At 38.6% G+C, this 26,697-nt stretch overlaps 1 protein-coding gene across 4 annotated transcripts in view; it reads right to left on the bottom strand.

The window, feature by feature from the left end:
- Positions 1-26,697, bottom strand: part of NLN (neurolysin) — a 95,652-nt gene that overhangs the window by 15,857 nt on the left and 53,098 nt on the right. For all 4 annotated transcript variants that reach the window (XM_024753094.1, XM_024753097.1, XM_024753096.1 and 1 more), the window contains 5 exons: positions 26,521-26,623; positions 25,747-25,907; positions 17,486-17,621; positions 15,103-15,469; positions 6,905-7,106 (listed from right to left, as the gene is read on the bottom strand). In XM_024753094.1, coding sequence (XP_024608862.1) covers positions 6,905-7,106; positions 15,103-15,469; positions 17,486-17,621; positions 25,747-25,907; positions 26,521-26,623 — 969 coding nt within the window. The remainder of the gene's footprint in view (positions 1-6,904; positions 7,107-15,102; positions 15,470-17,485; positions 17,622-25,746; positions 25,908-26,520; positions 26,624-26,697) is intronic.

Below are 26,697 nucleotides of genomic sequence, written 5' to 3' on the forward strand. Positions count from 1 at the left end.
AGGAAATTGAGGTATACTGAGATTAATGGTAGAACTAGGATTTTAAGCCAGGTGGTTGGACTACAGAACCCCAATTTTAACCACAAATGCTATTATACCACTCTATCTCAGAGAAAAATCAAAGAAAAAAAGGCTAAATTACGATGTGACAAATTGATGAAATCATCTTGGATCTAGTCTTATATCAAACTTGCCTTTATGTGAATAGTAAAAGTGAGGTTTCAGTGTGCTTCCTTAAAAATCTGATTTCCTCTACACACTGGAAGATTTTTCAAAGTTCAAACATGAGATTGAGGTGTAAAGGCCAGCCTCTGTAACCATCTATCCTGGATTTGGGATTCTGTAATACTAACTGCATAACTTTCTAAATATTATAGTTGTAAAATAAGTAAATAAAGACAAAATCACACCATCAACTATCACTGTACAATATTTTGAAAAAAATATAAATTTTGTATATCCTGCTTGTGTGAATATTTTTGGTTAGTATTTGCTGATGAGAGGGAAAATCAACCCCAAATAACAATGAAATGTATGTGTGTATTTGGTGGTGGCAGTGGTATTTCAGAACCTAGAAAAACATGAACAAATGAATAACTCATGAGTTAAAATTAAATGAGAATTAACACAATTCTGTCACGCAGAGTAGAGAAGAGAGGGTTTATTCTATCTGAAGCCACCCTGTAGTTGGGGAGAGAGCACAGCACATGAATGAACAGATCAACAATGTCTTCTAAAGAACAAAAGGAAATGTTTGCTAGGAGTAAAAGCTAAAAATAACTCTACTGCTTACTAATTTCCCGAAAGTCATGCTGTTTCTCTGTGTGCCCTTTGGGCAATACCATTTAAATATTTTTCAAATGAGGAGGACAAAGAACTTACAAAATCCAAAAGCTCAATTCCCAGCAAATAACTAAATTTGAACGTGCTAAGGAACCCACAGTCAGTCACTGTGTACGTCCACAAGGAAACCATGGGCAAGTCTTAGGATCCAGCAGCCTGATGGGGGCCTGACGTGCAAAACAGCCTAGCTGTTGAATTCCATTACTCATTGATGACCAGCCGGCAAATACCACTCCCCAGTTTTCAACTGTAGGTTCCAAAGAACCCAAGAAGTTCTTTATACAGTTTTCAACATGAATAATTCAATGGTGTTGAATACAGTACCTTATGAGCATTATTGCTGCAGGAAATATTTTGACAATAAAAGCCTAGAAAACAAGGTAAACTAGATTCCTGTTTAGTTAGAAGTTCTCGAGAGGAAGAAAGTTGTCTAAAACTATGAGACTTTTCTATATTATCTTTTAAAACAGACAGTCGGATGCCTAAAATATACTCCGTTATAGATTTTTACAACAAATGACTTGATGCTACAGAGATTAATTTCTCAATTGATACAACACAGTGAAAGCTGGAGCAAAATAATATAAACTAAAGCTCAAAAACTTATGCGAGCTTTAAAGACCAAATCCTATATGGGTTATTGTTCTAATTGAGACTGGTTGCTTTTAGCATTTACAACTAAAGTGTTATTTTCATGAAAGCAAATCTCAGCTCAAAGAAAAGGCAGTTGCTGAAGTCAATAAGTGTACTGTGCTGAGGAATAAGAACAGGGCTCAGGAGAGCAGACCTTGGCTGTCTGAGATGATCCCCTATTGATTTCTTAGCAGTCATTCCATGTCCCCTGTCTGATCTACCCCTAAATCCAGGGATGATGAAGTTTAAGTAACAAGGCATTGGAGAAAAAAAGTGCCACTGTCTCCTAGGCTTTGCTATAAACAGAAGGTTAAAGGTCATACTTTTAACTTCACATATACCTAGCAATCACTGGCAATGAAAACAGTAATAAAGAGAACCTGAATAACATTTTGTTAACTTTTACAACAGTCCTATAGTTCCACAGGTCAGTATTACCACCATCATTTAAGACATGTGAAGCAACACATTATCTGCAGAAGATTTTTCTAATCTAATCTTCCACCTTTGCCAATACTCTAAACTGCTCATTCTGTTGAACTCCCTGGTGTTCCAGTGGTTAAGACTCTGTGCTCTCACTGCCGAAGGCCCGGGTTCAATCCTTGGTCAGGGATCTAAGACCCCTCAAGCTGTGTGGCTCGGACAAAAAGAAAAAAAAAAGGATACTTTCAAAAATAAATAAATACATAAATAAAGTGCTCATTCTGCTCCACCTCCAGGAATCAAACTTCTAAGTAGGCAGTAATCATTAAAACAAAACAAAAATACAAATGTGATGTTTTCCAATCACCTTCCACAGATCTTCACCCAAAACCCGTGGAGGGTAAGCATTTGTGAACTCTTTAAAATCTGAAGTGACAGTGCTTTTCCTCACGGCAATCTTTTCCCCCGTCTCCAATTATGACCTGTATGCTACTTATTGATTTCAAAAGAGTTGAATTATATATAAGCATAGTTACAAGAACACTTCAAACATGTATGGCACTTTATTTTTCCCAAGTACCTTTCCACACATTATTTAATCTCATCAGCACTCCAGGGAAGCAGATATGAGAACTGTTGTTGTTTCTTATTTTATGAATAAGAAAAAAGAGGTGGCCCAAGGAGGTCAGAAAACGTGCCAAAAGTCACATAGCCAGGCCTACAAATACACGGATGATTTTTAATCCAGTGCTCTTTTCATAACACCAGGGTGCCTTCCTAACTGATATAGGCTACATTTATTTAAAACAGCATCTATTCCACAATATTTAAAGCAGACAAGATGCTCTACTAGTCTTTAGATGAAATTAACAGATTATTTGAAATGTGAAGTTTTTCTTTCACTTTAATAAGGCTTTATTGTGGTTCTCATGTGTTGCTTTAAAGTAACGATATCCAACAGTCCAAAACTCATTACTGCTCTTAATGCACAACCAACACAGAGACATCACAATGGAGGCTGTTAAGAAGCATTACTCTTCTTTTCTACAGGAAGTTCGAAAGTCCAGCGATTACTGACGCCCAAACCACAATAAAGCCATGAAACAGGAACAGATACTAAGGATGCCACTTCCTGACTGCTATCTTCAAAATTATCTACCCTGTAGTGTAAACACAAAAATATGAGTGAAACTCATTCTCTTGAATGATGAGATAGTAGACACCTTGAACTAGTCCATCTACATGTTTGAAAACTGGATGTTCCTGCTGACATATTTAAATATCACTATGACAGGCTCTAGCAAGCTCTTCTGGTCATCAAACTTGCAAACTGCCACAGTGGAGAACTCAAACACTTGGCTGCCATATCTTAAAACCAATCTACTGAATATGTATGGCAAACTTATAAATTCACTATATATTTCTCAGATAAGTCAGAAGTATTACTGAACACAGAAACTATTAAACTCCTTTTTCACTGCCATCTACTTTAGGTCAGTACAAAAGGTTTTGAAATCATTATAAAGCTGCAAATATATGGATCTGCATCTGTTACTTTTAAGACAAAAGCAGTGATCACTGGTTTCAAATACATTACTTTAGAAGATCTTAAAACGTTACAGGACATTTGAAAGGATTAACAGACAAACAAGAGATTTTTCAAAGATAATGTCATTAGGTGATGACCAGGCAAGGGACTGTACTAATACACTATTCATCTGTATGACACATTTCGTGTTCAAGAAGGAGGTTAGGCAAATTCTAAGAATTGAATATAATCTACTGTTTCAAGAAAGAGACATCATTCATCATCAGTATATACACTGATTCATGTATATATTCATATGTATAGTTGTCATGTATATAATATGTTCATATATATAGCTGATTCATATATACGTGTATATATGAAACATACATTATGTTTCATTCATCAGTATATATATTGATCAACAGTAAATATGCTATCAGCAGAATATCAGTATATATACTATCATCAGTATATCAGTATACATATTGATTCATAGATATTCATGTGTGTAGTTCAGTCATATATATAATTATATATTCATATATAGTTCATTCATATATATATATGTATATACATTTCATTCATGAGTCACAGAGCTTTAAAATGAAGTAATACCAGGACAGTTATTTTCCAGTACTAAAATGAGTATTTCAAAGAATCAAAATTAATGTAAGAAATAATGAGAATAACAGAGTTGTAGAGAACTGTATCGTGAATACATGATAAGCATACAATATTAAGGTTATAAGAGGGCTGTGTTTGAAAACAAGAACATGCATCAAAAGCATGGAAAACCCTATTTGAGGATCAGTATTATTTTAATAAATGTGATTAAGATACCAAATTACTTCCTCAGAAATCACTAGCTGATAATCAACATCCAAATAAAGGAGGAAACTGCTCTAACCCGGTTTTTAACTTGGAATTCAGTATGGTCTGGGCTTCAGGTGGTCGGTGTGCCCTTTGAAATTCCAGGTAGAAATCTGACTGTATAAGTGAATGTGCATTTTTCTGGAAGAGGTATCTATAGCTTAAATCATATTTTCATAGGTTCTCAGATCCAAAGAAGTTAAGATCCATTGTTCTAAAAGCAGACTATTGTTTATCTGTGTACAAATACATAACTAAGATCTTAGATAATCTAAGTAACCTAAGTCTGAAATTAAGAAAAATATTTGACTTTTCCAAATTATTCATAAAAACACTTGAGAAAAATGGAACCTAGACTTATCCTAATTAAAGGAAATGTCAGTCATAGAATGAACACTGATGGAAAATAATTATTTCAGGAACCCTATTGCTGTGAAAACAGACTTTAAAATTACCTAAGAAAGAAAATTTAGGTTATTCTGAAAGCTTTATTTTCCTTGGATTAAACAGAGAGTAGAAATGGCTATATCAGTATATTAGGATTTATTTATCTGAATAGATTCATACGGAGTCCCCTCTGTTTTTTAAAATAAAACATGGAAACACCAGGATGTAAAGATAAAATGTTGAAAGAACTAAATACTTCTTTTTAACAGAAGTGATAGTAGTATTCTGGAAAAGAGTGGGTATGTTTTTGGTTATTATTACAATGATTAGGGGCTGCTCTGGGGGTGGGATGCTGGATGTCCAGGACTGAACTGCACATGTCAAGACAATAAAAAATTGTCCCCTATTCTGCATGTCATTCATATGCCCTGCTGGACATTCATATCAATGAAAAATCTGTAATTAAGTAAGCCTAGAAACTAACTCCATTGCACATATTTTTACAAAATTTTTTTTGCACACTTAAAGTTTCCAAGACTCTAACTACTAGAATCAATCGTGTAAATCAAAGTAAGATTATTTTCTATTTGGAAGTGTCCCAAGAGATAGTCACCATTTTGGAAAAGCATGTCACTATTGAGGCCTGAATGTTTGTGTCCCGCCCCTAAATTTGTATGTTGACACCTAACCCCCAATATGACGGTAGGAGGTGGGGCCTTTCGGAGATGATGAAGTCATGAAGGTGAAGTCCTATGGTTGGGATTAGTGCCTTATAAAAGAGATCCCAAAAAAAAAAAAAAAAAAAAAGAGATCCCAGAGAGCTCCTTTCCACTATGTGAGGACACAGTGAGAGGGTGCTACCTCTGAGCCAGAAAGCAGGTCCTCAGCAGACATCAAATCTGCCAGCACCTTGATCTTGGACTTCAGCTCCCAGAACTGTGAGAAATTTCTGTTATTTTTAAGTCACCCAATCTATGGTATTCTGTTATAGCAATCTGAACTAAGACAACTGACTATACCATTCTTGGACTTGAATGGACAAAACAAACCGCTTAAGTATCAGTCTGCAGTTTTTGCTGCAAGATTCGGGGTCATTCACGTATAACCTGACTACTTCCTTATGTCTTACTACACAGCCATGCCCAGGCATTACAATTTGAAAAACATAAACAAAATGCTTTCTTTTATGCAGTGAGGATATTGCATAGATTAAAAAAAATTATCTGTATAGAAAAAGACCTTTAGGGAAAAACTAGTTAAATCCAAATAAAGTGTTGAGTTTAGTTAGGATACTGTACCAATGCTGTTAGCTTCTTAGTTGTGGCAAATGTACTATAAGATGTTAACAATAGGGGAAACAGGGTGAGGAGTACTGTCTTTACAACTTTTCTGTAAATCTAAAACTATTCTGATAAAGAGGTTATTTCTAAAAAGTTCATCTTTAGAGATGCACGGAGATTTCAAATTTGGAAAACTGTCCCTCTACTTCTGTAAATATCAGTTTTTAAACTGTTAGGCTGAACAACTGAACTAGATGTTTTCGTATGTCAACAGCGGTTAAATATTGGCATGTTCATATGGTTCATCCTAGAGTAGTGTGGGCCTAGTTTACTGGACTATGTTACAAAGTTTAGAATAAATACTTTTCATTTTTAAAAATAAAGAGAAATTAGTTGCAATCCGCTGCACACACACATTCGCTTTCTTAGTAAATTCTCCCCATGGTTATACCGTGCTATCTGTGATTTTAATTGAAGGCTAGCAAAGGAAGGTGTTACAAAATATTTATTATTAAAACAGGAGTACAGAGTCTGGATGATTGAAAACCATTGAACTAAACAAAGCATTAATAAGCAGAAGAGACAGATTACAGCACAGTTTATCTCTGAAGCTTACACCAAATTCCTATGAGGAAAAGATTTGAAAGGAAAAAACACAGTATTTGTAACCCTTCCTTAACAACAGTTTTCTTTTTTTTTCATAGGGTGGTATTCAATGAAGCTCTTTCATTAGTGGATCAATCTCTGAGTAAAGGTATGTTGTGAAAACATAGTAAGAAAAATTTTGTGTTTTTGCAGAAGGCCTATGAAATTTTTGAACATGTTCAGCTTCTGAGAAAACATGTTAAGAAACATGTTGAGAAACCTGACATCGGTGGAAAAAAAGTCTGGAAAAGCAATTAGTAGGTCTACCATAAAAAAAAAAAAAATCACTCACCTGTGCACAAATCTGATGCATGACGTGACCAAATTCATGGAAGTAAGTCCTCACCTCATCGTGTCTCAGGAGAGAGGGACGACCTGCTAGTGGCTGTGAGAAGTTCACCACGAGGGCAGCCACAGATATCATGCGGCTCCCATCAGGCAGGAGGCAGCCAGGCTGGAGACCAAAGCAGGCTGCGTGGTTATATTTTCCTTCCCTAAGGAACCAGAAGCACGGTTGGTGAGATACACACACTCTTCTCTAGCAACAACATTGGCATGGCCTCTCTCGGTCATTTAACCATATTTGATAACAGGAGATGCTTTGAAACATTTAATTCACCTTTTACAAAGTGGGTCGATGTTTTGTTGAAATGAAACAACGAAAACTAGACAAACAAAAACCCCACTATCACTTGATATGAGTTATATTTCCAAGGTTTCTTTTGTTGAAATCTTAATATAAGAATTAAGAATATACACCACAAGTAGGGTACAGCTGAGTGTCCAATTTATTGTAACAAGCTGTTGCTTTTCGTCTTCAAAGATAGAGTCATTAAACACTAAATAGTGTTGAAGCAAAAGTGAAATAATGGAGTTTGACTTACTAGGTAGTTTTTCCTTAAAGTTAAAATCGATTAAAAAAAACTGATAAAAACTAAAATCCAGACAGTAATATTGTTATTTTATTCAAGGAGGGAAGAATCAGTACTCATAATTAAATGAGCTCCTTTTATAAGCCAGACAGGCCTTTTTTGAAACAGAATGCTTTTATTTAGCCTTGGAAAAAGCATAAATTATACTATAAAGTCATCTATTCTAGGACAATGTGATACCAGTGATGGTAGCTCTCAAAAGCTATGGGCCATTAGACTTTATTACAGGGATAGGTTTCCTCCTTTTTTCTTTGCTCAGAACATGAACGTACATTCAGGTTTAGTGTGAATTTTTTAGTTTGATGTTTTGATTTGTATATCTTTTTCTGTATTATCTTTTCTTGGTGACTCATAACTGTTTTTTCCTGCTGAAGTTATTCAGGTAAAACAAAAACAAACTAGTCTTTTTACTGCTTCCTATTAAGATGTAGAAAGATGAAAAGGGCATTGCTCCTATTCTTACAACAACATGCTGGACAATTTGCAAATCACAACTTTTCTTGAACCCATCAGAAAGTGAAGGTTGAAGGGCAACCAACCTACAATCCATCTAAGACAGATGCCTCCAAGGAGAAAGAGAAAGGAAGCAAGCACTTTTTGGGTTTTTGGTTTGTTTGTTTTTAACCTGGGGCAGACACTGCAGACACCAGTAAGAAAATTTTTAACAAATTGATAAAGATTGATGGTGAACCAGCAAAAATAGGGAACCACTAGGAGTTATTAGATAAGGGAAATTTTGCATCCATTTGCAGGGTCTTCTCCTTAGACCTCACTGAGTACACACAAAAAAGACAGGGGCAGGATGAGAGCTCTGGAAAAGAATCAGTGCTGATGCAAGCCTGGTGGAAGGGAGCATTGCCTAGATCCATTTCACCTCTCTCCTAGTGGACACGAGCCTTGAACTTCTCATGGAAAGGCAACAAACCCTGTTGCCCTAAGAGAACTGGTAAAAACCCACTGCCGCTGGGGGGATGGTAACACAAAAAAACACTCTACTCCTGAAGGTAGGGCAGGAAAACATCCTGGGCCCAGACCTACAGCTGAGGGTGGGGCAGTATCAGTATATAGGTCTACTCCTCAGACCCAGGGTAAGGCTGAACAGAAAAGACCCCCACCCCACCTTTCCAGGCTAATAGGCATCCAGTAATAAACAACAGCAGTCTACTGCAGGGAGAGGAACAAGAGCATGAAAAGAGACCTGCTCTAAGGCACAGCACAAATGAACAACCTCAAACTAAGTGGAACAGACACTGAGAAAAACTCTGGCAAATAAGCTCTCATCCTAAACACATACAGGAATCTGAAGCTTTGGGTTCACTGAGGTTAACCATAGCAATAACAAGGTCCAAACCCAGCTCAACTACTAAATGGAATGAGTTAAAGACTCACATTAAAGGCCTAGCAGAAGTACGTATGTGCCCACTGCCAGGTATAAAAACTATTTACCTTAGTCTTTTCTGTCTTATATAAGTGTCTGACTTAAAAAAAAATTATAAGGCACATGGAGACGCAAGGAAAAAAGACACAATGTCAAGAGGCAAAGAGGGCAAGAAAAATAGACTCAGATATGACAAAGATGTTGGAGCTATCAGACAGAATATTTACAATAACTTAAATGTTAAATGTTAAAGATTCTGGAGGAAAATGCACAGTCAGATGGATAATTTTGGGAGAGAGCTAGAAACTATGAGAATAAAATGAAAATGCTAGAAATAAAAAGCACAGTAATGGGGATGAAGAATGCCTTTGATAGTCTCATTGATAGACTTCCCACAGCCATGGGAAGAATCACTGAACCAAAAGATAGGCCAATAGAAATTACCTTAAAACACGAAGATTTTTAAAAGGGTGCCGAAAACAAAAAACAAAACAAAACAAACAAAGACTCAAGAGCTGCAGGACAATATCAAATGATCTATTATATATATAAGTGGAATTTCAGAAGGAGAATAGAGAACAGGATAGAAGAAATATTTGAAGAATAGCTGAGAATTTTCCAAAATTAGGGAACTCCCTGGTGGTCCTGTGGTTAGGACTCTGCGCTTTCACTGCCGAGGGCCTGGGTTCAATCCCTGGTTGGGGAACTAAAAGCCTGCAAGCTGCGTGGTGTGGGCCAAAAATACCCCCCCAAAACCAAAAGAATAGCTCAGAATTTTCCAAAATTAACAACACTAAACCACAGATCCAACAAGTTTAAAGAACACCAAGGAAGACAAATACAAAGCAAACAACCAAAAAAAGAAAAAATTATCCCATATGCCTAAGTGTATGGAACTGCTGAAAGAGAGGAAGAAAGAGAAAATCTTGAAGGCAGTCAGAGGAAAAGAACGCAGTACAGAACACAGTAAGAACACAAAAAGAACACAGTAAGAATTACAGCCAATCTCTTGTCAGAAACTATGCAAGCCAGAAGACAATGGAATGCCATCTTTAAAGTACTGATAGAAAATACCTGTGAACCCAGAATTCTATAAATAGTAAAAAATATATTTCACGAAAGAAAGTAAAGGAAAGACTTTCTCAAAAAAACTGGTATATATTACCAACAGACGTGAACTACAAGAGATTTTAAAGGAAGTTCTTCAGGCAGAAGGGATGTGATACCACTCTAAACTTGTAATTACAAAGCAATTAGTGCTGAAAATATAATAAATGAAGATATATTACAATCTATTTTGAATTGCTGTGAATAATAGTTGACTAATCAATAATACTAACAATGCACTGGGTGTTAAGCATATGTGAAAATAATATGTAGGCCAACGATAGCACAAATGATAAGAAATATAACTTGAAGGTAGACCGTGATTAAAGATATTGATATATACTTTAAACCCTTAGGCAATTTTTAAATTTAAAATATTAAAAGGAGATGTAAATAATAAGCCAACAGTAGAGACAAAAATAAATCATAAAAAAACCTATCAACCCAAAAGAAGTCAGAAAAGGGGGGAAAGTATAGATGGGACAAAAAGTAAGATGGTTATACTAAATGTAAGTTTCCTAAGCATGCCAATTAAGACATTATTAGAGTGGATAAAAAAGCAAGCACCAAGTACAGTGTCTATAAGAAACCCACTCTAAATAAAAAGGCAAAGGTAAAAAGTTAAAGGATGGAAAAAGACACACTATGCAAATGCTAATCAGATGAAAGCTGAATGGCTATAGTAATAGCAGACAAACAGAACGAGGAATATTACTAAAGATAACAAGGAACATTATATAACGATAAAGGGGACAGTTCTCTAAGTAGATATAACAATTCTAAATATGTGTATAACTAAAAGCAGAGCTTCAAAATATACTAAACAATTCAATATCCTGTGACAAATCATAATAGAAACAAATATAAAAAAGATCGTGTATATATAACTGAATCACTTTGCTGTACAGCAGAAATTAACACAACATTGTAAATCAACTATACTTCAATTAAAAAAAATACATGAAGCAAAAGCCGATAGAACTGAAAGAAGAAATAGACAAATCACTTAGAGACTTCATTCCTTTCTCAGTAATTAATTGAACAGGCTGAGAGAATATCAGCTCAGATATAGAACACCTGAACAACATTATTGGTCATCTTCACCTAACTGACATTTACAGAACCCTCAACCTAACAACAGAAAACAAATACTCAAGTGCACATGGAACATTCACCAAGACTAATTACATGTTGGCTGTAAATCAAAACAATTTAAAAGAATTCAAAGGATATAAAGTACATGCTCCAATAATAACAGAACCAAACTAGAAATAACAGAAGGCTAGCTGGAAAATATCCAAATATTTGGAAATTAAAAATATACTTCTATAAATATAGTCAACTTCTCTTTGACTAAAGGGCAAAGGCACAGATAAAGACAATGGAGCACAGACATTTTTTTCAACAAATGATGCTGGAACAACTAGGAGTCCACATGCAAAAAACTGAGTCGAGACACAGACCTTACACCCTTCACAAAAAATAACTCAAAAATGGATCACAGACCTAAATGCAAAATGCAAAACTACAAAATTCCTAGAATATAATATAGGAGGAAATCTAGATGACCCTGGGTTTGGCAATGACTTTTTAGATGAAACACTGAAGGCACAATCCATGAAAGAAAAAAAATCAATAAGCTGGATTTCATTAAACACTGTCAAGAAATTGATAAGACAAGCCATAGACTGTGAGGCAATATTTACAAAAGAGACATCTGATAAAAGACTGTTATCCAAAATACACAAAGAACTCTTAAAATTCACCAATAAGAAAACAATCTGGTTAAAAAATATACCAGAAACCTTAACAGACACCTCCTCAAAGGAGATACAGAGATGGTAGTTAAGTATATGAAAAGTTGTTCCACATCATATGTCATCAGGGAAATGCAAATTAAAACAACAATGAGATACCACTACACACCTATTAGAGTGACCAAAATCCAGAATACTGACAACACCAAATGCTGACAGGGATATGGAACAACAGAAACTCTCATTCATCACTGGTGGGAATGCAAAAATGGTACATGCACTCTGGAAGACAGTTTGGTGGTTTCTTACAAAACTAAACATACTCTTACCATACAATCTAGCAATTGCACTCCTCGGTATTTACCCAAAGGGACTGGAAATTTATGTCCACACAAAAACCTGCACATGTTTATAACAGCTTTATTCATAATTGCCCAAACTTGGAAGCAACCAAAATGTCCTTTAGTAGATGAATGGGTAAATAAACTGTGGTATATCCAGACAATGGGATATTATTCAGTGCTAAAAAGAAAAGAAATGAGCTATTAAGTCATGAAAAGACATGGAGGAACTTTAAATGCATAATGCTAAATGAAAGAAGCCAATCTGAGAAGGCTACATACTGTATAATTCCATCTGTATGACATTTCAGAAAAGGCAAAACTGTGGAGAAAGTAAAAAGATCAGTGGTCGCCCGGGGCTGGGGTGGTGGGGGAAGGGATGAAGAGGCCAAGCACAGGGGATTTTTAGGGCAGTGAAACTACTCTGTATGATACTATAATGGTAGATACACATTATATATGTTTTTTCAAATCCCAAGAAAGTATAACATCAACAATGAACACGAATATAATTTGGGTGACAATGATGTGTCAACGTAGGTTATAACAAATGTGCCACTCTGGTGGGGGACGTTGATAATGGGGGAAACTGTGCATGTGTGGGGCAGGGGATATACGGGAAATCTCTTTACTTTAGGGTCAGTTTTGCTGTGAATCTAAAACTGCTCTAAAAGATAAAGTCTGTTGAAAACAAAATAAGTAAAAATAAATAAATAACAACAACAACAAGAGAAAAGAACTGTGTCGGGCTGAGCTAGGAGTGAGCAGGGACATGGGAAGGGAAGGCAGACAGAAGAGGGGAGAGAAGGGAAGAGAACCCATGGACATGTACACCAGAAACCGTGCACTGAATTTGATAACATTTTCAGCCGGTCCAGCCTCTGGATGTTCAATGGGCCCATCAGTGTTTCTGGAATGATTTCATGTAGTTAGACTGAATTGTTTAAACAAGTAAACAGATCTATAAATATTATTTTACTGGGGAAAACAAACTAATCTGCAAGGTGTTTAGCCTGTTATATTTTATACATCTTGGTCCATTATGAAACACCATAAGGACTTTCGACCAATTTAAAAATCAGTGCCACTGAGGGGTTTTTATCTTTCTTTTTAAAAAATAAACTTGATTTATTTAATATCAAAGGTTTCCTTACTCTGAGAGTATGTCTTTTTTATGTTGTGTTTATAAAATGATGATTTTTTTTTTTTTTTTTTTGTGGTACGCAGGCCTCTCACTGTTGTGGCCTCTCCCATTGCAGAGCACAGGCTCCGGACGCGCAGGCTCAGCGGCCATGGCTCACGGGCCCAGCCGCTCCACAGCACGTGGGATCTTCCCGGACCGGGGCACGAACCCGGGTCCCCTGCATCGGCAGGCGGACTCTCAACCACTGCGCCACCAGGGAAGCCCAAAATGATGGTGATTTTAAAAGATGCCCTTACCTGGCAATCTTATGTTGGAACCATTAGAGGTTTTTTTCCTGTTGTTTGACAATCTCAGTGTTTGATGAATAAAAATTGATATGTGATTTAAAAAAAGAAGAAACTGGTCTTTCCTAACCTACTACAAATATCCTTTTTTTGAGTCAAGTAGACAAAGAAAACAAGAAACAAGCACGTCAGGTGACAGAAAGTGTATATTAACTAGGTCACTACCCTCACAAAACATCACTCTCTGGTCCCCATACCTGAGTGCTGGTAGCAATGGCCAGATCTCTGAGCACAAAAGACACCAGTTATATCTTGGCAAAGAAACGGCAGGATGGGGTAGCTAGACTTGCTATCTTTGGCCATGGAAAGAGAATCTGGGGACAGTTATAGGAGGCTCCAATGATGAAGGAGTTCCCCTGAAAGAATTCTTGGCCTAAAACTGTATCCTGACACTCTTCAATTAAAAATAGACTTATCCAATTTGACATGGGTTTATTTTTAGATCATATCAGAAGTGAAAGTAAGTCCATAAAGCAGTGGGATCAGACAACTCTGCCTCCTGTCTGGTTGACAATAGTTAACCAGCCTCCTTCCTGAAGTCATGCAAAATCAGTAGGTTACGAAGTTGCATGTGCTGCTGATCTAGAGCGATGCTATTGATATAATTTACTCTGGCCTAGTTAGTAAAATTGCAACAAGCTGGCTTTGTTTTAGAAAGCAGCCTACAGAGAAAGTAATCCAAATCCTTTCATGTCTGATGAAACACTGTGGAGTCCATAGTTACTACATGCTACAGAGACAATAATAATAATATTTTTCAGTCTTACTACTGATTGAATGCCCAGGCTGGGTGATTAGCATGTATAGTCTAATGCACAAAACAAACCTGTAAAGCAAACATCATACCCATATAATAGAGATGGATCTAGAGACTCATAAAGGTTATGTCACTCAAGCATTCCAACTCAAGTTTGACTGACCGCCAAGATTTTGCTATTCCTTTATACTGTGCTGCCTTTCAGCCAGACTGAAGGGAGTGGACATAGATTTAAGAGTACTGGCAGACAGATCACCTGAATAATAAACATTCTGAAGTCATTTTACATTAAGAAATGCAGGGAATTCCCTGGCAGTCCAGTGGTCTGCACTCTGTGCTTCCACTGCTGTGGGCCCAGGTTCAATCCTAGATGATGATGATGATTAGTGATGATAATAGCAGCTCACATTTACTAAGCACTTGCTGTGTGCTGGGTAGTCTTCTAAAAGCTTTGCATGTAATTAACCATTTTGGTCCTTACAACGACCTTACAAAGCAGGTATGATTGGTATTCCCATTTCATAGGACTGTAATAAAGGTAAGGAAACTGAGGCAGAGAAAAATTAAGTAACCTGCCTAGTAAGTGATGGAGCCAGACATTCTGGCTTCAGATCCCACATTTTTAATCGCTATACTAGGAATCACATATGAGAATTACGAAAGACAAGAATCTTAATCTGGGTAGGAGTTGAATCCCTAAGGTCCCTTCCAACACGGTGATCCTCAGTACCTTGGATAGAGGTCCAAGTAGAACTGTCCTAATACTTCTCCCGTAGCTTTATCTTTCACAGTGTAAAGTGTAACACTCTTGTGCCAAACATGAGCATCTGTCACTTGCTCAAATGAAAGTCCCAACAGCTCCTGGTAGATGTTCAGTAGGCCTTCAGTGACCACTTCAATTGGGAAGTATTCCTTGAGGATCTCTTGGTCTACAGAGTACTTGAGTTCTTCCGTCTGAGTCATGTAGTAATACAGATCCCAGGCATTGATTTTCCCATCGTATTCAAGACCTCTCTCTTCACATTCCTTTTTCTTCAAATTCAAAATAAACTCTCGTTCTGCTTCACCCAAGGGTTTTAATTTCTGGCTTAAATCATCTGTGAGGAGAGGGAAAAGTTGGCAATCCATTGCTCTTGGAAGCAAGCATATTCATACATACCACCAGTATTTCAGCATTGTGCTTCCTCCTTTGTCACACTCAATACAGATACGTCAGGAAAAAAGAAGGAAGGAAGGGGAGAGGAAGGGAGGGAGGGAGAGAGGAAAGCAGGCTTTATTAAGACAGCACTGTTGTTCTCTTCAGGGTAATTTATTTTATGGCTCCTCACCCTTCTTCTTTTTTTTTTTTTTGCACCACCCAAATCAGGCCACAACTTCCTTACATCATCAACAAAGCTGAAGTTTATCTCAGAGAACTCTGCCTTAAGAACATTATAATTCAGGGAATGAAGCGATAGTGAAACTAAACTCATGTACGTGATTATTCTTCAATGAGGTTAGGCTCCTCAGAGACCTAGGGAAAACAAATCAGGTGTGACCTGAGGTCAGAATTACTGAAAACTGCTCATCGCCTTTGAGAGCCATGGGTTTAGTTAATCACTACCCCATTCCTATGAAGAAGGTCTATTTGGACATGGCAATTCTACTTTTTAGAGGGATACTGCAATTTAACGCTGTAGTCAGTTTTTGACTATTGCACTGTATTTGGCTAAAGGAGTATGCTTTTATTATGTATTTATTTTCCACAATTTGCTACATATGTAAGATAAAAAGCATTGCTTCTGTAAGGGGCATCCCCATAGTGCGAGGTGAAGGCAGCAGCTTGAGGAGTGCTGTGAAACAAAAAGAGGAAAATCATGGAAGATATAGAGAGATGTAATTCTGATTAGAGAGAAAACTGCTTTTAAAAAATTAAGTTAATGAGGTATTATTAAGGAAAATTTTCAGTATACACAGTCACCACTAAAGGAAACATTCTCACCAAACCTATTAACTCCCCAAGCCAATCTCTTGTATACAATACATCAGAACAGATGGCAATTACTGGTTCACATCTCCGTTGTTTCCGCTCAGCGGAAAATTCATTGAGTAAAGAACCTTGTCTTAGCCCTTTCTATAGACCAACTGTGTAGCATGCACACTAATACAGGGCAGTTATTTCATAAATGTCTCATGAATGAATAAATGAATTATATAATAATGAATAGCTACTATTTGTGCAACACCTGCTACATGTCATATGTGACATCAGCATATACATTAATAATTCAAGGTATGGCCATAGAGAACACAGAGGACTAAAGGGCAGGCTGCATGCTGATTTTGACACATTATTAATCATCTCCAACTTTAAGCTAACAAAATTATACACTAGCTGTTAAAGGTGAATAAACTCTGAAAGGGGTCAATGAGAAAGTTAAAAAATAAATCATACTCTGGTAAACTCTGATTAGAGAAGATTAAAACAAAAATTAGTATCTTTACAATGGTTATGTTATTCAACCATTTTCACTAAAATGAAAGAGAAAACCAGAGTGACTTGGAATAGTGACACTGAGATTGAGAGGGGTAAGGGTGATAGGGTGCTACTGACTAAATGTCATGGACATAAGCTCTATGGTTTTAAAAAGATTAATGAAAAAGTGACTTTAAATGAACGTGAAGATAGTTATTAGATAACAGTTTTGATGCATATTATTTTATATTCTTTTATGTATTAACAAGTGGCTTCTGGAATATAAAATATTTTTTTGCTTCTATATGCTCTATTTTCATTTATATGCTGTCAGCTTATTTCATACAACAGGCTAATCCTCTCTCTGTAGGTCCCTAGACATCTTCTTAGAAATTAATATAAAAATCCCTGTCAAGATACAAATAGAATGAAGCAAGGACCATAATAGTAATATAAGCAATGAGCAACTCTTAGGGCCAAGCACAGTATCTAACATATAGTAGGTGACCAATACATTTCTCTTGCACGAATGAAAAGCAGAATGTTCTCAAGGGCATATTAAGTTCTGAGGCTGTCTGTCAAGTTGGTACTATGCAGCAAAACAGTCACAGAAAAAGAGAAATGGCAATATACAAGGGATTAAGAAAAGAAGACTAACCTAGAAAGGCTGTTACGTGGCCTGTACTCTTCGCAGTGTTCATTTCAAGGACAAAGTCAGCATGTGTGCTATAGCCGAGCAGTTTGGCTACTTTGGCCCGCAGTGGGAGTAGCTGATGCAGGATTATGGTGTTTTCCTGGTAATAGACAACAATAGTAAAAAACAAAATACATGGTAATCAGAGGAGAGAGGGGGAAGATGGCGGAAGGGTAAGACGCAGAGATCACCTTCCTCCCCACAGATACATCAGAAATACATCTACACGTGGAACAACTCCTACAGAACACCTACTGAACGCTGGCAGAAGACCTCAGACCTCACAAAAGACAAGAAACTCCCCACGTACCTGGGTAGGGCAAAAGAACAAAAGAAAAAACAGAGCCAAAAGAATAGGGACGGGACCTGCACCAGTGGGAGGGAGCTGTGTAGGAAAGGTTTCCACACACCAGAAGCCCCTTCGCGGGTGGAGACTGCGGGTGGCGGAGAGGGGAAGCTACGGAGCTGCGGAGGAGAGCGCAGCCACAGGGGTGCGGAGGGCAAAGCGGAGACATTCCCGCACAGAGGATTGGTGCCGACCAGCACTAACCAGCCCGAGAGGCTTGTCTGCTCACCCGCCAGGGCGGGCGCGTCTGGGAGCTGAGGCTCGGGCTTCGGTCGGATCGCAGGAGAGGACTGGCGGCATGAACACAGCCTGCACGGGGTTAGTGCGCCACGGCTAGCCGGGAGGGAGTCCGGGGAAAAGTCTGGACCTGCCGAAGAGGCAAGAGACTTTTACTTCCCTCTGTTTCCTGGTGCGCGAAGAGAGGGGATTAAGAGCACTGCTTAAAGGAGCTCCAGAGACAGACGAGAGCCGCAGCTAACAGCGCGGACCCCAGAGACGGGCATGAGACGAGCTAAGGCTGCTGCTGCCACCACCAAGAAGACTGTGTGCGAGCACAGGTCACTCTCCACACCTCCCCTCCCGGGAGCCTGTGCAGCCCGCCACTGCCAGTGTCCTGGGATACAGGGACAATTTCCCCAGGAGAACGCACGGCGCGCCTCAGGCTGGTGCAACGTCACGCTGGCCTCTGCCGCCGCAGGCTCGCAGGCTCGTCCCGCACGCCTTACCACCCCCCCTCCTCCCGGCCTGAGTGAGCCAGAGCCCCCGAATCAACTGCTCCTTTAACCCCGTCCTGTCTGAGTGAAGAACTGACGCACTCCGGCGACCTACACGCAGAGGCAGGGCCAAATCCAAAGCTGAACCCCGGGAGCTGTGTGAACAAAGAAGAAAAAGGGAAATCTCTCCCAGCAGCCTCAGGAGCAGCGGATTAAATCTCCACAATCAACTTGATGTACCCTGCATCTGTGGAATACCTGAATAGACAACGAATCAAGATTATTTTTTCCCCTTTTCCCTTTTTGTGAGTGTGTATGTGTATGCTTCTGTGTGAGATTTTCTCTGTATAGCTTTGCTTTCACCATTTGTCCTAGGGTTCTATCCGTCCGATTTTCTTTTGTGTTTTTTTACTTAAAAATTTTTTTTATTAATAATTATTTTTTTATTTTAATAACTTTATTTTCTTTTCTTTTATCCTCTTCCTTTCTTTCTACTTTTCCTCCCTTTTATTCTAAGCCGTGTGGATAAAGGCTCTTGGTGCTGCAGCCAGGAGTCAGTGCTGTGCCTCTGAGGTGGGAGAGCCAACTTCAGGACACTGGTCCACAAGAGATCTCCCAGCTCCACATAATATCAAATGGTGAAAATCTCCCAGAGATCTCCATCTCAACACCAACACCCAGCTTCACTCAACGACCAGCAAGCTACAGTGATGGACACCCTATGCCTAACAACTAGCAAGACAGGAACACAACCCCACCCATTAGCAGAGAGGCTGCCTAAAATCATAATAAGTGTATAGACACTCCAAAACACACCACCAGATGTGGGCCTGCCCACCAGGAAGACAAGATCCAGCCTCATCCACCAGAACACAGGCACTAGTCCGCTCCACCAGGAAGCCGACACAACCCACTGAACCAACTTTCGCCACTGGGGACTGACACCAAAAACAACGGGGGGCTTCCCTGGTGGTGCAGTGGTTGAGAGTCCACCTGCTGATCCAGGGGACACGGGTTTGTTTCCCCGTCCGGGAAGATTCCACGTGCCGCAGAGTGGCTGGGCCCGTGAGCCATGGCCGCTGAGCCTGCGTGTCCGGAGCCTGTGCTCAGCAATGGGAGAGGCCACAGCAGTGAGGGGCCCGCATACCACAAAAAAACCCCAAAAACCAAAAAACAAAAACGGGAACTAGAACCTGCAGCCTGCAAAAAGGAGACCCCAAATGCAGTAAGATAGGCAAAATGAGAAGACAGGAAAACACACAGCAGATGAAGGAGCAAGATAAAAACCCACCAGACCTAACAAATGAAGAGGAAATAGGCAGTCTACCTGAAAAAGAATTCAGAATAATGATAGTAAAGATGATCCAAAATCTTGGACATAGAATAGACAAAAAAAAAATGGGCAGAAGACCTAAATAGACATTTCTCCAAAGAAAATATACAGACTGCTAACAAACACATGAAAGAATGCTCAACATCATTAATCGTTTGAGAAATGCAATTCAAAACTACAATGAGAAATCATCTCACACCAGTCAAAATGGCCATCGTCAAAAAATCTAGAAATAATAAATGCTGGAGAGGGTGTGCAGAAAAGGGAACCCTCTTGCACTGCTGGTGGGAATGTGAATTGGTACAGCCACTATGGAGAACAGTATGGAGGTTCCTTAAAAAACTACAAATAGGACTACCATATGACCCAGGAATCCCACTACTGGGCATATACCCTGAGAAAACCATAATTCAAAAAGAGTCATGTACCAAAATGTTCATTGCAGCTCTATTTACAATAGCCCGGAGATGGAAACAATCTAAGTGTCCATCATCGGATGAATGGATAAAGATGTGGCACATATGTACAATGGAATATTACTCAGCCATAAGAAGAAACGAAATTGAGCTATTTGTAATGAGGTGGATAGACCTAGAGTCTGTCATGCAGAGTGAAGTCAGAAAGAGAAAGGCAAATACCGTATGCTAACATATATATATATATGGAATGTAAGAAAAAAAATGTCATGAAGAACCTAGGGGTAAGACAGGAATAAAGACACAGACCTACTAGAGAATGAACTTGAGGATATGGGGAGGGGGAAGGGTAAGCTGTGACAAAGCGAGAGAGAGGCATGGACATATATACACTACCAAACGTAAGATAGATAGCTAGTGGGAAGCAGCCGCATAGCACAGGGAGATGAGCTCGGTGCTTTGTGACCATCTAGAGCAGTGGGTTAGGGAGGGTGGGAGGGAGGGAGACGCAAGAGGGAAGAGATATGGGAACATATGTATATGTATAACTGATTCACTTTGTTATAAAGCAGAAACTAACACACCATTGTAAAGGAATTATGCTCCAATAAAGATTAAAAAAAAAAAACCAAAATAAAGGTTAATACTTAACTGGATCCAAAGCACTAAAAAGAAGAGTTTCTACATTACTTTCAGGGTGGTAAAACTGTTAAATATTTTTAGACCATCTCAACTTCTACTAAATTATTCCATTTCAGTGTTGCAGACTTTTTTCTGGATTCATGATCCAATTTTATTTCTGAAATAATTGACTTTTTAAGTCTCAGGAGATAGCTATGAGGGTCTTAACAAAATTTTAGGTACTGTTAAATTTGAGTAAAAACATATTCTTTTTTTTTTTAACATCGTTATTGGAGTATAATTGGTTTACAATGGTATGTTAGTTTTTGGTTTATAACAAAGTGAATCAGCTATACACATACATATATCCCCATATCTCTTCCCTCTTGCATCTCCCTCCGTCCCACCCTCCCTATCCCACCCCTCTAGGTGGTCACAAAGCACTGAGCTGATCTCCCTGTGCTATGCGGCTGCTTCCCACTAGCTATCAGTTTTGCATTTGGTAGTGTATATATGTCCATGCCACTCTCTCACTTTGTCCCATCTTACCCTTCCCCCTCCCCGTGTCCTCAAGTTCGTTCTCTAGTAGGTCTGCATCTTTATTCTCGTCCTGCCCCTAAAAACATATTCTTAAGGACTATACTGATTCCACATTTAGTCTCGTCAATACTGCACCAAATATTGGTACTTAAAATTTTTCTTTTATTGTGGTAAAATATACATAATACAAAATTTACCAGTTTATCTTTGCACCCATAAGTATGGCTATTTAAAAAAAAAGGAAGGACTTCCCTGGTGGCACAGTGGATAAGAATCCGCCTGCCAATGGAGGGGACACGGGTTCGAGCCCTAGTCTGGGAAGATCCCACGTGCCGCAGAGCAACTAAGCCCGTGTGCCACAACTACTAAGCCTGTGCTCTAGAGCCCACGAGCCACAACTACTGAGCCTGCGTGCCACAACTACTGAAGCCTGCACACTTAGAGCCTGTGCTCCACAACAAGAGAGGCCAGCGCACCGCAACAAAGAGTAGCTCCTGCTCGACACAAGTAGAGAAAAGCCCATGTGCAGCAATGAAGACCCAATGTAGCCAAAAATAAATAAATAAAAATTTTTAAAAAATAAAAAAAAGAGAAATAATAAAGTGAGGATGTGGAAAATTTGGAATGTTTATATCTGATGAGAGTGTAAAATGGTACAGCTGCTGCAGAAAACAGTATTATGATTTCTCAAAAAATTAAACATAGAATTACCATATGATCCAGAAATTCCACTTCTGGGTATACATCCCAAAGAAATGGACACAGAGACTCAAACAGGTATTTGTATACCCATGTTCACTGCAGCATTATTCATAATAGCTAAATGGTAGAAGCAACCTAAATGTCCATCAATGGATGAATGGATAAAGAAGATGTGATATATACATACAATGGAATATTATCCAGCCTTAAAAGGGAAAGAAATTTTGACACATGCGAAATTATGGATAAACCTAGAAGACATTATGCTACGTGAAATAAGCCAGTCACAAAAGGACAACTACTATATGGATTCTACTTACATGAGGTTCTTAGATTAGTAAAATTTACAGAGACAGAGAGCAGAATGATGTATGCCAGGGGCTGGGGCTGGGGGGATGGGGAGTTAGTGTTTAATGGGTACAGAGTTTCAGCTGGGAAAGATGAAAAAGCTCTGGAGATGTATGGTGGCGATGGCTGCACAACAATGTGAATACACTTAACGCCACAGAACTCGATGCTTAAAAATGTTTTAGGGAGTTTGCTCAAATTATTACAAACATTTTATATATTTTATGTGTATTAAAATGCAAATAATGATATTGCTTTATTGTTTTCTTAACAATAAAGGAAAAAATAATCTCCTAGAGGAAGTAAATAAACATTGAGGTCAAAGAAAAACTACGATTAAATCATCCAATTATTTACAGACATGCTTCTAAGGAAGATCACACTCCGAGGTCAGACTACCAGGGTTCAAAATTTGGCTCCACCATGTACTAGTTGTCTAATTATTGGCAAGTCCCTTAATCTTCCTAAGCCTCAGTTTTCTCATCTGCAAGACGTAGATAATAAAAGTAGCTACATCATAGGGTGATCATGCAGATTAAGTGAGAATATAAGTAAAATGCATAGAAAAACGCCTGGCACAAGAGCAAACACCATATAATTATGTTATTATTATTTTAAAACGAGAATGGAAACATGGATATGAGAAACACATAATACAATTCTCCAAGTTCTAAAGTTAAGTAGTTTGAGTCTTTCAAACTAGTCTTGGCCCCGTTCTTCAGTTTCTCTAGACCTTCTCCCTAGACTGCCAATTTTTTCCTAATATCAATTCCCCCATTCTTCCTTTCAGTAACAGAATTCTCTGAGTTTTTGCTGGACACACAGTCTCCTGACTACCTTTCCTAGCCTTTCTTAAAGCTAGCTGTGGCCATGTGATACACAATGGGACAACAGAATACGAATGAGGTGATAAGTGAAATTTCTGGGTCATCTCTTTACAGATGCTTGTCTTGCTAGCTGTGAACTGAAGATGAGAACAATGACCTTGGAAGCCACATACTAAGGACAGCAGAGCTGTCTTCCAGCTCTGGACCCCTCACCTCTGTACTGTTAGTTGCAAGAGAAATAAACCTTAAAAAAAAGTGTAGTAAAACATACCTAACACAAAATATACCATTTTAGCCCATTTTTAAGTGTACAATTCAATGGCACCAATTATAATCTACACTGTTGTGCAACCATTACCACTGTTTCCAAGACTTTTCTAACACCCTAAACAGAAACTTGGTAACCATTAAGCAATAATTCCCCAGTCTCCCAGCCCCTGGTATCCACTAATCCTTTCTGAAGAAAAATAACTTTTAGCTTATTTGAGTCACTGTGCTTTTGGTTGACCTTGCACATTTTATTTAACCTGAAGCCTAATACCCACAGAGACTAATAGTAGGAATAGGGTGCTGCTATAACCAAAATGAAAAATGTACAGGAATGGAAGGTGAGGACACAGATGCTGTCAAGCGGGAAGCTGGTAATCCTCATGATATCATGGATAACATTTGTTAAAATTGTTGCTCGCCATAACTTGGAAGGCAGCCCAGTCACCTACTGAGTCTTAGCTCTAGGGTAATTGTTTGGGAAAACTAATAATGTTGGTGTCTGTTTGTTGGTATTTGTTGCTTTTGGAAAGATTGATTACATGAGAGACAGCTCAAGTGAGCTGTCAGTTTGCAAAGATGGAGGGAAAAGAGTTCTGCTAAGAGAGCTTCTGCCTGTGGCCCCTGATGTGGGGCTTCAGGTGACTGGAAAAGGTAATTGCTCTGTTCTCCAGAGACCAGGAGAGAAGACTGCCACTCAGAGTTACTGAACTGTGAAGATTAGTGTGAGGGTGCTGCCTTCTTCCTCAAGTCTACTGTTGCGGGGGGCCCTGAAGCAGACCCCACTAAACTGAAGAACAGCAGGATGGACACCATACAGGAGCCCGTGTATAAGAAAAGATATGGTGGATTTGAGGACTATGACGAAAAGCGGTATTTGGGTGTTGTTATTTTAACATGAATCTGATTGGAAGCAAACAGATAAGAAGGCGATTAAGTTTCTGAGGGAATTTTATTACCAAAGATATCATTAAGCCTGGCCTACAAAGGCAACCCTCAGGCATCAGCAGGAATCTATACCAGCAGCTGCCCAGGATATATGGTCATGGAGGGTAACGGACAAGAAAGAATTCCCTGCAGGCAAAACCAGGGGCCATGGCATACAATTGCTAAAGGAATTCCTGCTAGAAAGGAGATCCAAGTAAGTCCAAAGGGCTATCCCAGGAACTTCACCAGAGCTCGGAATCTTCACAATTCTTGCCAAATTGTTTCTGAAAATTGGTATGGGCTTGCTTTGTTTCCCATTCTTTCCTTTTCCAAATGGGAGTCTTTAGTGTGGTTTTCTGTTCCTATTCTACCACTGGGTACATGTTGGAGGTGAGCGGGCCAGACAAGTTTTCTAACCTTTCACATGCGGCCAGATCACGAGAAGGTATAACTGGGGAGGACCGTGTGCCACTCACAGATCCTGGTCTTTGAGCTAAAGGCAGTAACTGGTTGGGATCTGACATATGGTGAATGGGTTCTATGTGGGGAAAAAAAGGGTGCTCAAGATTACTAGGATAGCCAGAGAGGCAGACTGTAGTGAAGTTGGCTAGTTGACTCTTAAAATTCATTTCTAATTCTTCCTTTTTTTCCTTTTAGTAATAGAATGCCCTCAGCTGAGCAAATGGCTATCAACTGAAGACTATATTTCCCAGTGTCCCCTGCAGCTAGATACAGTTATATGATGGAATTTGGGTCAATGGGATGTGAATAGAGTTGATGGATGTCACTTCCCGGTCTTCTTCTTAAAGACGCTTGCTCTGTGTTTTATTTTCCCTCTTCCCAACAGGCTGGAAAATGGTGACAACTGCCTTAGAAGTCACTTGTTGAGGAGAGAGAGGTATCCCGCCAGCCCTGGACTGTTGACTTGGAAGAAGAATACAACTTTTAGTTTCTTTAATCCATTCTATTTGTATTAGAACAGCTTAGCCTATGGCCATACCAAGCAGGTTGCCAATGAACAAGGAAAAAGGTGTCTTGTAAGTCTGAGGATTTAGGAGGCATAACCTTCACACAAATAGAAATTCACACAGAGGAATCAACCTCTGATTCAACATTGGTAAACAAAGCAAACATTTTTCTTAAAATTTTCCATAAAAACAAAAGAAAGACAAACATTTATAGTACCTCTTTGCATCTTGTATTAAAAGCCATTTCCATCTTCCTTCTGGTTTCAGGGATACAACATTTCTTCATGACAGGAAAATAGTGTGGATATTTTAAGGTAATTTTATACTTGTCATCATCTGTCTTTTCCAAACTGTCAATGAAATCATCAGGAAGAGCACCTGCAAAAAAATCATTTTCTCATACTTCAATTTTTCCACTCATTATTGGTTTATTTAGCATTGGCATGGTGCCTTTAAGAAGCTCTAGGAATTTTGTGGAGTAACTGAAATTCAAGTAAAATAATGACAATCCTTATAATATTGCTTTGACGTTATTGTAATGGGGGTGGCAGTTAGAGGACAGGTGGCCTGGGAGACGGTAATTCAAAATATGAACAGGCTTCAGTGCACTTGTATAGATGGCATTTTGATGAAGAACAGGCAAAATTAAGCCAAGAAAAATCCATCACAGAATAAGGAAAGACTAGTTTAAGTTACAATGTAGAGGACGTTGCGAGGCAAAAAAAAATTCAAAGCACTGAAGGCTGTTAAACGCTAGCATGAGTTACCAAGAAAGATTATGAAATTTCTTCTGGACTGTCTCTAGAAACAGTATACATTCTTATAGCCTAAAATCTAGATGTGGTTTGGTTGTGTTTTTTTGTAGAAGGGGTGGTGGGTTCTGTAGAAGGTACATTTTAACAAGAATTCTTCTAACTTTGATTTGGCAAACTGTGAGGTGACATTATTTGCCTAAATTACAGATTTAATCTAAAAAACAACAAAACTTTACCAAGTTCAGCCTTGGAAAGTTCAAGGAAGGTATCATCCTCATTGAGGTTTTTGTTAAAGTCAATACATAGCTCACTCATTCTTTTCTTCATTGCTTTAATTTCCTGAAACAAAGATACAAATACAGGACCTTAACAATAAAATGAAATTTTCATTTTTATTGCCATCAGTCAAGTAA

Source organism: Neophocaena asiaeorientalis, unplaced genomic scaffold (assembly GCF_003031525.2).
Source record: "Neophocaena asiaeorientalis asiaeorientalis breed wild unplaced genomic scaffold, Neophocaena_asiaeorientalis_V1.1 scaffold399, whole genome shotgun sequence".
In the NCBI taxonomy this organism is placed as follows: Eukaryota; Metazoa; Chordata; class Mammalia; order Artiodactyla; family Phocoenidae; genus Neophocaena; species Neophocaena asiaeorientalis.